This window comes from Drosophila subobscura, chromosome E (assembly GCF_008121235.1).
Source record: "Drosophila subobscura isolate 14011-0131.10 chromosome E, UCBerk_Dsub_1.0, whole genome shotgun sequence".
In the NCBI taxonomy this organism is placed as follows: Eukaryota; Metazoa; Arthropoda; class Insecta; order Diptera; family Drosophilidae; genus Drosophila; species Drosophila subobscura.
This window is the reverse complement of record NC_048531.1, coordinates 10911452-10926424: the sequence shown is the minus strand read 5'-3', so window position 1 is coordinate 10926424 and position 14973 is coordinate 10911452. Positions and strand designations below refer to the sequence as shown.

Here is a 14973-nt window from a genome sequence, read left to right as displayed (position 1 = left end):
AATATTGTCGTCGAGAGAGAGAGATACAGAGAGAGAGAGAGAAAGAGAGCACACACGTCGCTGTTGCTTTTGCTGGTGTGCGAATGTATCTGTGTGCCGACTCTAAACTGCCTCAAAACAGTTAATGGACGTGATGTGCTTTGCTGGGGGCCAGACAGGGACAACCATACAAGCGCCAAGCACAGGGGAGAGATTTTGCTTCTCCCACCAAACGACCTTGGAGCCAAAACATGAAGCTCACATAAATCATATAAATCGAATATTGAAAATCAGACATTTGCCATACACAATGTATCTGTGGTATCTGGTGGTTAGCTTCTTGCCATGCCAATTTATTCACAACGTAAATACTATTAGAAATGTGCAAAAAAACTATTGGTTTGAAACGCGTTTGATTTTCTTGCGTAAATTAGTATTTTGCTAGACAAGTGAATGCTATTTCTGTTTCTCCTCCGGCTTCTCTTCGGCCGGGGGGTTCTCCTCCTTGGTGACCTCGGGCTCGGCCTTCTTCTCGGTGGAATCCTTCTCCCCACCCATGGTGGTTCCGGCGGGCAGACTCTTCTCCAGGGCGTTTACAAAGTCCTCTAGATTGCCGGAATATGCGGCGGCCACGGCATCGTTGGATAGCTCAAACTGCTTCACCACTGGACCCAGCTGGGCCGATTGCAAGGCATTGGAGAACTGGGCTAGGGCCTGCTGGAACTGTGGGGATGTAATGTGATCCTTTATCTGCTGCTTTCGATCTTCATCCGCATCCTCCGACTCGGGCAGGTGCACAATCAGCGACTTAACGCGCTCCGGATCGGCAATAAGCTGATTGATGGCATCCGCGCCCGAGAGGGCCGTCGATAGGTCGATGTTCAAAGAACGCCCTGCGCCATGTTCGGGGGAGAGATTGGATAAATACGCTTGGAATGGATTGGCATAGGCTCCAGTCGTTTCTGATGCTGTCGTGGTTGATGTGGTTGAGTTCTTACCGGAGGCATCGGCATCTAGTGACGAGCTGGCACTGCCAGCGGTGTCGCTCTGCGAATTCAGATTGCTGCGGCTGCTGCCCGACTTGGAGCCCTTGGGTGCAGTGGGAGTGCGGGGCACACTGATGTTTTCGGGCGTTTGCAGCGCCGAGGCGCCTCCCGACGATGAGGTGTTGCGAGACGACGGTGTACGTGAGCTTTTGTGGGTAGAAGAGAAGATTGCTATCATAAGGAAACGGAAAGCAGCATTCAAAACTCACTTCATTTGGCCCAGCAGAGAGCTCAGCCCTCCCATTTGGCCCACACCGCCGAAGAGCTGCATAAGCTGCTGCTGCGACATGTTGTTCAGCATGTACTGCAGATCGCCGTCATTGCTGCCACCTCCCCCGCCACGCTGGTGTGCAGAGGGCGGATTGTTAAGGAGCTCATTGATGCGACGGCAGTGCTCCTCGTCCTTGTCGGTCTTGGGCTCCTGCATCCAGAAGAACATGCGGCGCGTCGAAGACTTGAACTTGAGCACATAAACACGTCCGGTTTTGCATTGCTCCACGCGCTTGTACTCAAAGTCATCGGGAAAGACAATCAAGTCATCCTCGACCTTGCCGGAGGTGCGATCCTTCCAGCAGAAGTGCATCAGGCCATCGTCGGATTGGGTCATGTAGACCGAACCCTTGCGCGAATCGGGGTGCACCATTTTGCCCACCATATTCATGCGTCCGGCACGAAACTCCACCAAATTGCTGCTGTTGCTGGAACTGCCAAGTCCACTCTGTCTTCCAAACATGATGCGGGAGCTTCTCGAGAGCTGCAATACACACACACACAATACAATTAGGTCATAAAAACATTAAATGTCGATTCATGGTCCCATATGTATCGCGTTTTTTTCTCCACACCACGGCACAACAGCCGAAAGTATGGCTTTCAGATTTGTTATATCTACATTTTGTTTGAAATACTTACGGGATATATATTGTGATAAATTAAAATGATTTTTGGAAATATTCGGTTTCAATGACGAGCAATAATTTTTTAGTGATGGGAGCCAGGGTACTTCGATAAAATATACGTCAGACTGTCCTCAAAAATATACCAAAATGTACCATCTCATTTTAAAAATATCCCATAAATATACCGTAAGAATACGGTATATTCCTCGATTTTGGTGTTCTATTTGATATTACTTGCATGCAAAGACTTTTAACACTGAAACAATAATTTTATCCGATTGAGGAATCAATTTGGCTTATTATAAATACTCCTCTTTATTGGAGTGTATACCTTATGACCTTATATTTTACAAAATTATTTTGGCATCAAATTTGTGCTAGCAACCCTGGGAAAAGGATATTATATAATTGAGGAAATAGTCGAAATCTCAAGTTCCCATCAAGGCTAAAACCAGATAACTGAGATAAATGTATGCATTGAAAATACAATGAATGGGTTCAACAAATTCATTTTCATTTAATTCTTCTTCTAACGAAATATTTTATTCCATAAAACGACATGGTACAAATTACTTAAGTTTCTAGGTATTGTTCTTCCAAACTCCACTCCGTGAGGGCACAGCGCGGAGCTACTTTTTACACATTGTACAAAATGAGGCTTCAAAATTGGCAACGACCAATTGGGTGGACAAATCAAACAATTATTTCAATATCCGTTTCGATGATCAACTGACATCGAGGATTCCGAGCGGTAGGATTGAAGAAAAGAAAGCAAATGTTAGGAGCAATAAAGATTAAGCAAACACACTCTGTAGCTACGTGCAATTGATAGGTTACTGGGCACACAAATATGGACAAAATAATAAAAGTTTGTTCTTATGTTTAGGTACAAATGAGGGGCAGAGGGGGTTACGGATAAGGATATTTATATATACATATTCTATACAAATGTCATTCAATATGAATGAGTGTGCGCCGGATTGCCTGGTTACATACACATATCAGTCGGCATCTAAACATTTTGTTAACGCTTGTGGGTTGGGTGTGCTACAACGGGTGAGTAAAATCTTGATTCTTCTTCATGGTTAGCATTATTGTGTGTGTTCCCTATACAGTCTTTGGAAAATGCAAAAGGTATGCGCGTATTAATAGCTTCGTTGTTTCGATTCTGATTTGTTCGGTTTGGCTGCGTTCATGGTACAAAAGGAATACAGGCACATAAAATAAATTAAAATGAAAATGAAAATCATGTTAGCAACGTGAAGAACAGACAAAATATAAATGAATAGAACAGATTATGGCAAGGAGAATGGCAAACGTCTAGTAACAAATGAGATGAGCAAAGACAAATCTCGCTCTCTTCGATTAATGCTGATATAGTGACCGACGACGACGACGTCAAATCAATTGTTATAACTCATTCTCCATGTTTGAGCGTACGTTTCGCAGCACATTGTGCGTTTTTAGTATTTGATTCTTGATGTCTTTTTCGACTTGTGCTTTTGCTTTGTTAGCCAGACGCAATTTTTCGTAGGTGTCTTCGAATGCGCGCTTGGTGCGGATTAGTTTACGCCTCAATTCGGCATTTTCTTGATCTACCTTGGCACAGTCGTGTGCGATTGTGGCTGCTGCAGAGGGCTGCTGCTGTTGCTGGGACACATTCAATGCGTTCCCAGTGTCAGGCGAAACGGGTTCTGTAAAACAAAGATTTAGTGGCAGGTTCTTCCCTTTTACAAATCGAAATCCTTTATGCTTACCATCTTTAACACCTGACAGCGTGTCATTATGCAGTTCCACAGTCGTGTGTATGGCCCGCTGTGTCGCCGGACACAGATCCACGCTGGAGATCCGTCCAGCATCGCTCTCTATGCCCAGATCTGGCGAGGAGCTGTTCATGCGACCCACCACCACTGCCATGTTGGCTGGTACGGTGGAGTGAATGCCATTTGGTGGTCCCATTGGCACTGCCACCTCCTCCGAGGTGTAGCCCGACTGCGATACATCGCTGCTGTTGGAACGAGCTGGCGGCTGGCGCTGCTGCTGCTGCTGCCCATTTTTGAGCAGCTCCAACTGCAGCCTCAGCTCCTCTGTGCGCTTCTCCAGCTGCAGTTTTTCGTTGTACGCCTTGGTACGTTCCATGACCGCCTTGGAGGCCTGCAGGGTGCTTTCGTCCAGCTGTTTTTTTGAGCGCGCGCGTGGCCAGCTCGTTCTCCACGAGTGTCTGCTTCAGCTCGATCTCGTTCTCCTGGTGGTACTCCAGGGAGCGCTGCAACTCGAGCAGCTCCCGTGTCTGCTCCTGGTATATGCTCAGCGCCACCCAGTCCCGCTCGAGCGCCTCCTGGTGCAGGCGTTGCACCTCCTCGAGCTTCTGTGCTGCCTCCAGCTTCAGTTGCGCCAACTCAGCCTGCGCCTGGTCCACAGCCACGGCATGTTCTTGCTCCATTTGGAGCAGCTGCTGCTGTGCGGCCTGCAGTTCCATGTCTGTGACTTGCGCATCCGCAGTCAATGTGCTCTTGGCCAGCTCCAGCTGATCGATCTGCTTGGTCTTTAGCTCAACCAGACGTTGCAGCTCGTCCATCTGCTGATCCTCCTGCGTTCCTATGGCCTGCAGATCGGCCTTCAGGGCCTCATTGACGGCTCGCAGTTGCTCCATTTGCTGGGAGATCTCCATGCAGCGCAGCTGCTCCTGCTTGTAGCGGTTGTCCAGATCCACCATTTGGCACTGAACGTTCAGCACGCGCTCGTCCCTCTGTGCTATCTGCTCCTCCAGCTGGGCAATGCGCTCGCTGTGGCGACTGCGCTCCTGCCTGGCTGAGCAGGCGCGTCGCCCCTCACTCTCCGATTCGCTGGCTCGGTGCTCGGCCGTCGCCAGGCTGTGGGAGGTCTCCTCCAGTCCGATGCGGGCCAGGGAAACCTTACGGTCCGGCTCGGACCAGGCTTCCGACTCGCTCTGGTTGTCTAGCTGCTGCATGGGCAGGGGCAGGGAGCGGCGTTCCTTGCGCTGCTGCTGTCCGTCTGTGCTGCGACGTTTCTCCAGCTCCCGCTTCAGCGCCTTGTTCTCGGCCTTCAGATGCTCCAATGTGGGACTGATGGCGGCACCAGGGCCGGCAGAGGCAGCGGCGCGTATCTCCTCGTGCGAGTTGTACGTCTTGTGGCTGGCATCGGCCTCTGCATCGGCATCAGCATCGGCATCTGCATCGGTGTACAGCATCTCCGAAAGATTACACAGCTGGGCGAGACTCTGATCGGCCAGCGAGGTGCCAGTGATATTCAGCGTCATGTTGAGGCTCTTGGACAAGTCCAGACTGCGGTCGACGGCACGGCGCATGGCATGCCGCCTGTCAGCGGCCAGGGCACCGAGCACATCCTTGTGCTTGAGCAGCGAGTTGAGGAACCCGGCCAGCTCTTCCAGGCGATTGGTCAGCACACCACACACATCGGCGCACTCGAGGCGCCACTTATTCGCGCTCTCAGCGTCCGCCTGCACCTGGCGCAGCTCCTGCCGCAGTTGCCCAATCACCGCACTGTTCTGCTGATCCTCTCCCAGGCGATGGATGAGCACGTCCACCTTGCGCTGCAGCAGCTTGTTGCGTTCCAGGGCCTTGGTGTACTCCACTTCGGTGAAGGACTGCTGCAAGTCCATGGAGCCATTGCAATCTTCGTTGATCTCCGGCAGCGGCTGCTGCTGCTGCTGCTGGTTCGCTGCCACCAAGTTGGTCAGACGCTCCACCTCGCGGTTCTTCTCCCACAGCTCCTTGTTGACCAAATTCTGTAGATTGGCCGTCTTCTTCTTAACCTCCGCCTGCAACTGTTTGATTTTCAGCTCCTGCTCGGCCATCGTGTGCTCGTATTGTTCCTTCAGAGCCGCGGATATTTCCAAAGAGCAGGCCTCATTGTCACTCAGCGAACGGCCAGAGCTGGCCAATGGCGATATGCTCGCCTGACTATTCTCCTCCTGCAAATACAAAAAGTGTTTAAAGGTTGAAGGTCAATCCATCCATCGCCTGGCAGCACTCACTTCTTTTTTAACAGAATTTTGATCTGGCTGCTGGTGCAGCTGATTGAGCCTCTTGATCTCCTTGTCCTGGCTGCTCAGTTTCTGCATCAGCTTCTGTATGGTGCGGCAGGCCTGCTCGTGGATGCGTTCGCGCTCCTTTAGCTTCTCCTGCGCATCCTGCAGCTCGCACATGTTGTCCGCCAGTTGGGCGTCCATCTCCTGCTTGGCCTGCAATAAAAGAAAGAAAACGAACAGCTATAGTCTCTCTTTGGAGTCACAGAACTCGTATTTATTGGCTGGAATAGCAGTTGGAATATTTTTTATAACGATCAATTTGATGCTTTTCTCCCTCCCCCAACCGAAAGATGTTGAAACAAAAACCGAAACGATGGTTACTTCCAGCTCATGCTGCCCCACTTTGTGGCAAAGAACTGTCTGAGTCGGGCAAGGCTGGACATTGTGTAGCTTTGCCAGGGATTTCCTGGCATGCGGAATGCTTCTCTGGCATAGTTATTGTGCAGCTGATTCTGTGGGCGACGTGGGCGTTTTATTGGTTGCAAACTACTGTCGATGAGAGAGGGTTAAGTCACCTTTGCTGCATCCAATGGCCAGTTTGAGATCAGCGACGAGTTGCTGGCAGTGCGCTGCAGCTCAGGGGCTCTGCGACAATCGCTCAAAGGAAACATAACCACCGTCTGCTGGCGCATTTGGGCGGTGAGTAAGGTGAAAGGCTCTTGCTGCCGCAGCAAGTACACATCCACATCCAGTCGATTGACAATGGTCTCGTACTCATCCACTCTACACCTTAGCTGCTTGCTTTGCCCTTCCACTTTGCTGTGGTTTACCTTACTTACATTTGTCTGGCCGCTGCACTGCGTGTCCTTTTCGATTTGCTCCACGAGTTCGGCGTTCTTGATGGCCAGCTCCTCGATCTTGGCCTCGCAGGAGGACAGCGTCTCCTGGTGCTCGGCCTGTGCCGATTTCAGCTTTTCCTGGCAGGCTATCTGCCGCAGGCCGGCCTCGACCAGTTCCTGCCTCAAGCGCAGCACCTCAGCGTCCAATTGTTTTAGCTTTTCCTCCAGCACCGCTCTGGTGTCTCCCTCAACGGCATTTTCCGTTTCCTGAAATATCCAAGTGGAAAATAATGATGGGAATTGGCAGATACAACCTTTGAGCGGCGACACTCACCTCGTAGTGGCGCAGATGCTGCTGCAGCTCATCGATCAGCGCTTGGCTCTCGGTCTCCGCTTTGCGCTGCATCTCCTCGTGCAGTGAAATGGCCCGGGCGGCGTCCTTCAGCAGCTCCGTCTTCTCCTCGACCGTCTTGCGCAGCACCTCGGCCTCAATCTTGGCGTCGATCAACTGCTTGGACAGAGACTCGCCCGAGTGGTTTGTGCGCTGGTGCCCCAGCTGGCTCTCCTCCATGAAGTAGAGGCGCAGCTTCAGATTGAAGTTCTCCTTGCGCAGCGACGACATCTGCTCCTCCACGTTCCGCATCGAACGGCCAGGCATGGCCAGTGGCGAATGGCTGTCGCCCTGCAGTCGGCCCGCATCGAAACTGGCATCTGTGGAAGATGACACCAGGAAATAATTGAGTGGAAAGACTCTACAGAAAGAGTTTTATGCTTGATGCGCACTGCTATTGAATAGTCGGCGCGACAGGCTGCGATTTGGCGTTCGTTCCATGCTCTTGTCGTTACGTTTTCGTGTCGATAGATCCGTATAAAAAATATATTATCAAACTGAACGACTGCTTGTGTGTGTTGCCTCGATACGAAACGAGTTTAAGGCTTGCCAATGAACATGAGACGAGCCACCTACTAGGATCTGTTTGCCTGGCCAACTGCTACTTACATGAGTTATCCATGGTGACATCTTGCAAGACTCCGGGACTGGTGGAACTGCAAATGGACAAAAAGTGAAATGCTATAATTAAGGCTCTGCGAATGATGACCTCTGACCAGCCAAGAGAAACGAAAAAACTTAAACGTTAATTAATATTTTATTTGCACACATATTTCGGCAGTGATGTCATAAATCCCACGACCCCGCGTCTGACCCCGTCAGACCCAGCGTCAGCCACAATCTGCCAGCTCTGACTCACTCTCTGCACAGCTGGTGATGCTGGTGCTGGTTTCATTGCCCGCCTGGAAGCACTCATCGATGCCAGCAGCGTCCAGCGTGCCGTTGCAGTACTGCCCGTACACCGACCAGGCCGTCCAGCCCTGTTGCTTCCGTATGACCCTGGCACATTGCACGGCCATGGTAATGTCGTCGCTCAGCAGCCGCGTGCAGTTCACGTTGCACTCGTTGAAGGCATAGTAATCCGTTTGATTGGGCGGCGAGCACCAGAAGCGATCGCTGATCTGGAAGAGGCCATAGTCCCGGGAGCCATCCGCATTCGCCTGCCCCACCGCATGGGTGTTGAAGCGGCTCTCGAATTCCGCAATGCACAGCCACAGCGGCAGCTCCGACTTGGGCACGTCCAGGATGTACAGCTGGCCGGCCAGATCGCAGGGTTTCAATCGAACGGCCAGGGCCACAAGCAGGAAGCACAGGCATAGCAGCAGCGATGGGCATAGCACTCCACCACTTGATCGGGCCATTCCAAGTGAGTTCCAGTCACGTACTGCCGCCGAGACATTGGCACTGAGACGCTGGCCATCAGCTGTATCGGAAAAGCTTAATCGGAATCCAAACCGGTTTCAATTCTTTGGCCCGATCTGTGAGTGCAACACTATTGCTTTGTGGCTTGCATCGATTGCACTTTAGACTGGCGGCTATTAATTAATTATATGTACCCATTTGTACGCTGAAAACTAGATGTGAACTGAATCTCCAAACCAATCCTAGGCTATATACGATTCGATTTTAATGATCTCCAACTCTTGTAGGCTCTCAACTGAAGCGTAACAATGCTAGCTCTGTGGGTTTAAATTCTTTTTGATTACCGGACCCTGTTCCTTCTTACAGTTCTGACATCTGTTCTATGCTTGTATGGGAAACACACCCAAAAACCCATTCAAAGTTCTCTTCCGTTCTTTTTTTTGGCAACTGAATTTGAGTTCAATTCACAGTTGAATGAGCACAAGTCGCATGACGATTAGAAGTCTCTTCCGCCCCCTAAAATCTGTTGCCTCCATTACGAATGAATGAGAAACATTTTACTTACCAGAATGGATTGCTGGCCGAGTTCAATGAGAAGCGCTTGTACGGCGATCCCTGGGTTTCATTTGAGTTATTTAGAGACGTTGATCGAAATATGCCCGCCATAGTTGAGTTCTTCACGTTTCCTTCAACATTGGGCACTTTTATTTATATTTATTTATGGTTTACTGTTGCAGAAACTCTGTATTTGATATTTAAATTGGTTCGTGTTTTATTTAGTTTTTAATTAAGAGCAGACACGTCACCGCTTGATGTTGTTATGTTGTTGCTGTTCTTGGGTTTATTCCCTAAATACCTCACGATGCTGCACGCACGGCACACGACAGACGACAGACCACAGACTCGTCCCGTCCAAAGGGGCAGGCAGGCGAAACTATGAGTCATTGGCTGCTGCCGTCTACAAATTAAGAGCGCAGTGAGCCGTAGGACGGAAGAAGCTTCAAAGAACCCGCGAACCCGGTGGATAGGCATGATATATTTCTATGGATTGGATGGACCACGCACTCGATGCACATTTTAGCACAGAGCAGGCCGGCCCCCCTACTAAACATAGATGCAGCAGCAGCACTCACACACAAAGACCACATTTATTTTGGGAAATTAGCAAAATGAGCAAAGGAAGAGCCGCACGGCACGGCAATAGAACGACAAATGCTGGCCAGGCCAGAATGTACAGGGCTACGCGAAACTCTGCCAAACATTTGCACTCAATTGTTGTGGCGACGGCTCTGTCCGTGCCATAGCTATGGTTACAGAAGCTCTCCTGAAAATCAATCGTCTCCTGAACAACAGGTGGACTCTAAACAGTGCGGTGGGAGACGTGTTCGGACGTGTCCTGTTGACACCCGAATATGTGCAGTCTATTTCAACTTTATGGCCCAATACCGCGGCAGGTAACCAAAGTAAACGATCCCATTCCCGCCACAATTGTCTACCTGGCTACCTGGCGAGACTCTCGAGTGGGTGTCAGGCTATGGATAATGGCACACAAAGGCGCCTGCAGTATCAACGGAGCAATACAATAACAATAAACAGAAGTGCAGGCAGAGCACAGTGAGTGATATGTGTGTGGGAGGGGAACACTTAATTTACCGTTAATGTGGCGACTCTGAATATACATCCACACAAACTGTACATAAGACACTGTACTTTATCCTGACAAGGGTAGGGAGAGTGCGCTTTTACAGCAAACAAAGAAATCCAACCCCCCTCCAGGGGTCATCATCTCCTGCTACATACACGTGTAAATATTAACTACATGCACATGTGTCACGTCCAATGTTTGTCTGATAAGGCGGGTTGGGAGGGCTTGGCTGATATGGGTGTGTGGATTGAGCAATTGGGAATCAACAAATTAATTTCTATACTTTTCCGCGACTAAAATTAGCCGCAGCATCGCTGGCGACAAATGAAATTAACAACAACAACGACACAAACGGGGCGCGCGAGATACTCTACATGCATACATACATATATGTATATATCATTATACATCCGCACACAATCATATATATGTATGTATGCATGTGTTTCGTTCGTTTCACTCAAGCACCAGCATCACATCCTTTACATTTTATCTACAGCTTCAATTGCATTTATTTACATATATATTCTGTAACCGTATAAACAATTGTAACTTCACTGTTATCTTCACTTATATATACAAATATGTATATACACACGTACGATAGGGGCAACCCTTTTGATTACTGCAACTGCAAGTTTGTTTTCTTATTATTTACATATGCACATGTATGTATGAGTGTGTATATATGTAGAACTATAACGAACAGCGCAAGCACAGCAAACGAGTAGAATATCAGCGCGAAATTAATTCAAAATCTTCTACGTCCAAATAAACCGAAAGCCAGAACTTAAATGACTGAACAAAAACGCGAGGCATCGCCGAGACCGAGAAAAACCAGCCTCATCTGAAAAGGGAAAATGCTCGCACACACTGAAAGCAGATGTTACGTTACGCATTTTCCCCTGTACCCGGAGCGCATTGTGCGCTGCTCTCGCTTGCTCTCGTGAAACTTTTGGGGTGGGTAACAAACGCGACGGGGGCAGCACGTACATATGTTTGTATGGCATATGGAATGAATGTACATAGGGGAGGCTTTCACGGACTCGGAGAGCCACCGCAGAGAGCGAGCGTATTATTCTCCGATCAGCAAATAAATAAACTGCTGGCGCACAGTGGGCAAGATCGGGCAGCGATGGCCACATGGCCATCATCTGTTCTGTGAAACAGAATCCTCCCACATATCGGTAAATATTATTATGCATTTTGGGTACTTACTCGTCCACACTCTTTGACAGTGCCTCCGCCAGTGTTCTCAGCACTTTTCTGTCTATCTCGGCGGCTCCATTCTCCTCAAGGAAACTGGTGACAGTCTCAATAAGTGTAATTTCCTTCAAGGACGAGGCGCAGGTGAGATTTGCATTGTCGCCAATGTCGCGAAGAGCCTGCTTAGACTGATCCATGGCTGTGTATCCCGTTCAGGGTTAATGTTACTACACTGTGATGATTTTATTGCTTATTTCAGCTGAATTACTTATTTGAATTTAACAAGACACAAAACTCCAAACACAATTACAATATGTTTTTTTTTTTGGAAAAATTACCGCGCATTCACAGCTGTTTTCGGCGTCTACTATCGGAAGATTTGCAGCCCTGTCAGTGCACAGCGTAGCCAGACTTGAGAATTCAGTTCGAAAGGGTGGTGTAGATTGGGTTAAACTTATTTTGTAAGCAATCCAATTGAAGGAAGTCATAGAAGCTAGCCAATCTCTCAATTCTCTGAGAATCCTAACTAGTTGGTAATATTAAACAGAATATCAAAATAGAGGAAAGGAAATAGAATATACGGTATATTTTGAAAACTAAAAGGTCTATTTCGGTATAGCTCTGACGGTTAGGCGGTTAACTTTATCTATAAGTCCACGGTCACACTGGTCCCAACCCCCAATCGAGTGTTTACAAAAATTAACATTTTTCTGATAAGCAAGTAGCACACGCTGGAGACAGATATAACGAAATGCTATAAACGCTTGGCAGGCACGTTTACTGAGCGCCCACCCACGTAGCTAGAATATTCCATTCGCTTTGCTTGGATTCACAGGCATACACAAAAAGTTTCGATTCGCAACAGCAGGAGGACGGCCCTACTGGCCTCGTAATAGTAATCAGAATGTTTGCGACGCTGAAAAACCGAATCAAGGAGGAGACCGGCGAAGATGTGTCTACGTCGGCATCTCAGCCGCAGCAGCAGCGCTATGCTAACAACAATAATTATCGGCTACGGAGTCGCCGAGTTAGCATTAATTCCAACTCGGCTGATGATGTGGGCGGTGGCATGATCTACAACGAGGTAAGAGGAAAAAAAACCTTTTTTTTTGTGTATATAAACACTGGGAGTATGGTTTCACATCTGTTTTCTTTTGTCATTCGATGCGCCTAAAGTCTGAACAACTGTGCCAGTTGCGGAGTCAGTGCAATGAGCTCACCACCAAAGTGTCCAGTCTCAGCCAGAGCCTGCTGCAGCTGCAGGAGGAAAAGTTACGCGTGGACAAGACCAACGAGATCCTATTGGAGAGCGTGAAGGTGGCTCAAATGCAGAAGGATATGTACTGCGAGGAGCAGGAGAAGATTCAAAATCTACAGCAAGTGGAGATAGACAAGCTGAAAAATCTGCTCAGCTTCCGCGAGCAGGAAGCCGTGGATCGAATGGGCTCGATGCGTCAGCATAGTCAGCAAATTGAGAATCTGGCCGAGGAGCTGGAACGCCTGCGACCGATTGAATCAGTTGCCGAAGACTTGCGCGACGAGCTGCAGCGCCTGCGACATGCGACGCAGCAGGAAAAGAATCTTCTGACCACCACGCTGGCGACTGTGCAGGAGGAGAACAGGAATCTAAAGCTGCGCATGAATATAGTAGAGGAGTCTCGACTGGAATCCCTCACCAAGCTCAGTCCAGAGCAGCAGGTGCAGGCGCTCATACGAGAGCACAAACTGCTCGAGCAGCATCTGGAGGAAGCCCACCTGCAGCTGTCCGATATCAAGGGTTCCTGGAGTGGGCAAAACTTGGCGCTGGAAACGCAAGTTAGTCGACTATCAAAGCAGGTGGCAGAGGAAACGACTGAGAAGCGTAAGGCGCTCAAGGCACGGGATGATGCCATAGAGACACGCAAGCAAGTGGCATTTGAGCTGGAGAAAGCCATCGATGAAGTAAAACAACGAGACGATAAGGTAAGCAGACTTACACGAACCCCAGTATCAGTGTTCTTATGCCTTTTATGTCACAATCTGAGTGCAGGTTAGGCTACTGGAGGAGGAGATCGATGAGCTGAATCTGGCTCTAAAGGAATGTAGAGAGGAGAACGAGCAGCAAATCATCTTTGAGCGAAACAAATCTGTGAGTATTTCCACTGAAGCTGACGACTTGCAGTGGGACTTGTCGCACTAATTACACCGCATGATTGAGTACTAACCCAAACCTGACTAGTAGTTTGATTTGTTTCTAAACACCCATTAATATTTACCAACTATGTACCTTAGTTAAATGGTTTTTGCTTTCTATTAAACTGTTTTCGAATTCAATTGGTAGCTTTTTTCCTTTAACAATATTTAAATACGAATAAACTGCATTTTCTTAGCAAACTCTGGAAGCAGAGGTTAAAGATCTCAAGACACGTCTCGGGGCGGCCGACGACAGATTTGGCGAGTATGCCAGCAATGCCGAGCAGGTGGCAAGGAAGCTGCGAACCCAACTGAGCGAAAAGCAAGACCAACTCGAGGAGACCCTGATCCAATTGGAAGTCGAACGCGAGGAGAAAATGACTTCAATACTTCGAAATGCGGAGATCTCTCAAAGCGAAGACATACTACGGCAGCAGCTGCGCCTCGAGCGTAGCGAAGCGGTCGACTTGCAGGATAGAAATAAGCAGCTTGAAAATGACATGTGCGAGTCCCGGAAAGCCCTGCAGCAGGTCAGCAGTGCGGCACAGGAAAATATACAGAAGCTAGCAGAATATGAACAGGTGCAGCTGGAGATCATGGAGAAAAATAAGGTGAGAGATGGATGGAAGTGAGGCGAAGTGTTGGTGGTACTTAGACTCAATGTTTCTATCAGACAATAAAGACGCTGAACCAGCGTTTGGTAGACCTGAAAAAGACCCTGCAAAAGGAATTCCGTAGTTCGCAAATCTCCTCAGAGAGTGATTCCCATCATCAAGTGATCACTCCCTATAGGAACCACACAACAGCGCTCGAGTCGCTCGCAGGCGGTGACAAAGCCAACTGCATCATAATGGACGAGGTCAATTTCCAATATCTAAAGCATGTCATTGTGAAGTTCTTAACAAGTCGAGAGGTATGTACGCTGTGTGTTTCCTCATAATCGAATCTCCTATATCCATCTGTTTGTGTACGTCCTGTTAGGTCGAAGCCCGTCACCTCATCCGTGCCGTTTCCACATTACTGCAGCTGACATCTGAGGAGGAGAAACTGTTGCACGACACATTAAACTGGAAAATGAGTTGGTTTGGCATGAAACCTGCTTAAAACACCTACCCAGAACCCATTGCCCCTCGCAATATTTCACATTTCTACTTGTGTCCTAGTCTGTAGTCAAATTCATATTGTTCATGCATATGTACAAATTGCATACGCCGCACCCACACTGTGTTATTTTGTTCCGTCAACAAGCATTCCTTTTTGTTATATAGTATTATTCATTTCTACCGTTGTGATTTTTATAAATAAAAAACTTTTGTGTAAACCATATTATCTTGACATCGGAATCGACCGTTTGCTTTTCCCGGCACTCAAAGAATAGAAGGGTATTTACGATTCGTGTGTATGCATTTGGCAGCCAGTAAG

General features: G+C 48.5%; 4 protein-coding genes across 6 annotated transcripts; 1 reads left to right on the top strand and 3 right to left on the bottom strand.

Annotated features, from left to right (window-relative positions):
• Positions 1–303: 303 nt before the first annotated feature.
• On the bottom strand, positions 304–2060 carry LOC117891148 (proteasomal ubiquitin receptor ADRM1 homolog). 3 transcript variants are annotated; one of them, XM_034796402.1, is made up of 4 exons: positions 1938–2060; positions 1235–1779; positions 978–1171; positions 304–872 (listed from the first exon to the last, which is right to left on the bottom strand). In XM_034796402.1, the coding sequence occupies exons 2-4, from the start codon at positions 1756–1758 to the stop codon at positions 436–438; spliced, it is 1155 nt and encodes a 384-aa protein (XP_034652293.1). In that variant the 5' UTR covers positions 1759–1779; positions 1938–2060; the 3' UTR covers positions 304–435. The 3 variants fall into 3 exon arrangements, with proteins under 3 accessions (XP_034652293.1, XP_034652291.1, XP_034652292.1); XM_034796400.1 differs by having other exon boundaries at positions 304–1171; XM_034796401.1 differs by having other exon boundaries at positions 304–1171; positions 1934–1988.
• A 388-nt stretch (positions 2061–2448) lies between these two features.
• Positions 2449–11711, bottom strand: LOC117891145 (centrosomin). The gene is given in 7 exon segments (XM_034796391.1): positions 2449–4108; positions 4110–5879; positions 5943–6149; positions 6776–7042; positions 7110–7486; positions 7776–7822; positions 11392–11711. Coding segments are annotated over 7 exon segments (3627 nt in total). The 5' UTR covers positions 11577–11711; the 3' UTR covers positions 2449–3334.
• On the bottom strand, positions 7905–8570 carry LOC117891151 (lysozyme 1). The gene has a single exon (XM_034796404.1). It carries the CDS (start codon positions 8525–8527, stop codon positions 7997–7999), a length of 531 nt encoding a protein of 176 aa, XP_034652295.1. The 5' UTR covers positions 8528–8570; the 3' UTR covers positions 7905–7996.
• Positions 11712–12046: 335 nt separating the features above from the next.
• Positions 12047–14873, top strand: LOC117892708 (golgin subfamily A member 1). Its single transcript, XM_034799124.1, has 6 exons — positions 12047–12463; positions 12556–13341; positions 13409–13507; positions 13749–14162; positions 14225–14464; positions 14533–14873. The coding sequence occupies exons 1-6, from the start codon at positions 12284–12286 to the stop codon at positions 14653–14655; spliced, it is 1842 nt and encodes a 613-aa protein (XP_034655015.1). The 5' UTR covers positions 12047–12283; the 3' UTR covers positions 14656–14873.
• The last annotated feature ends 100 nt before the right edge of the window (positions 14874–14973 follow it).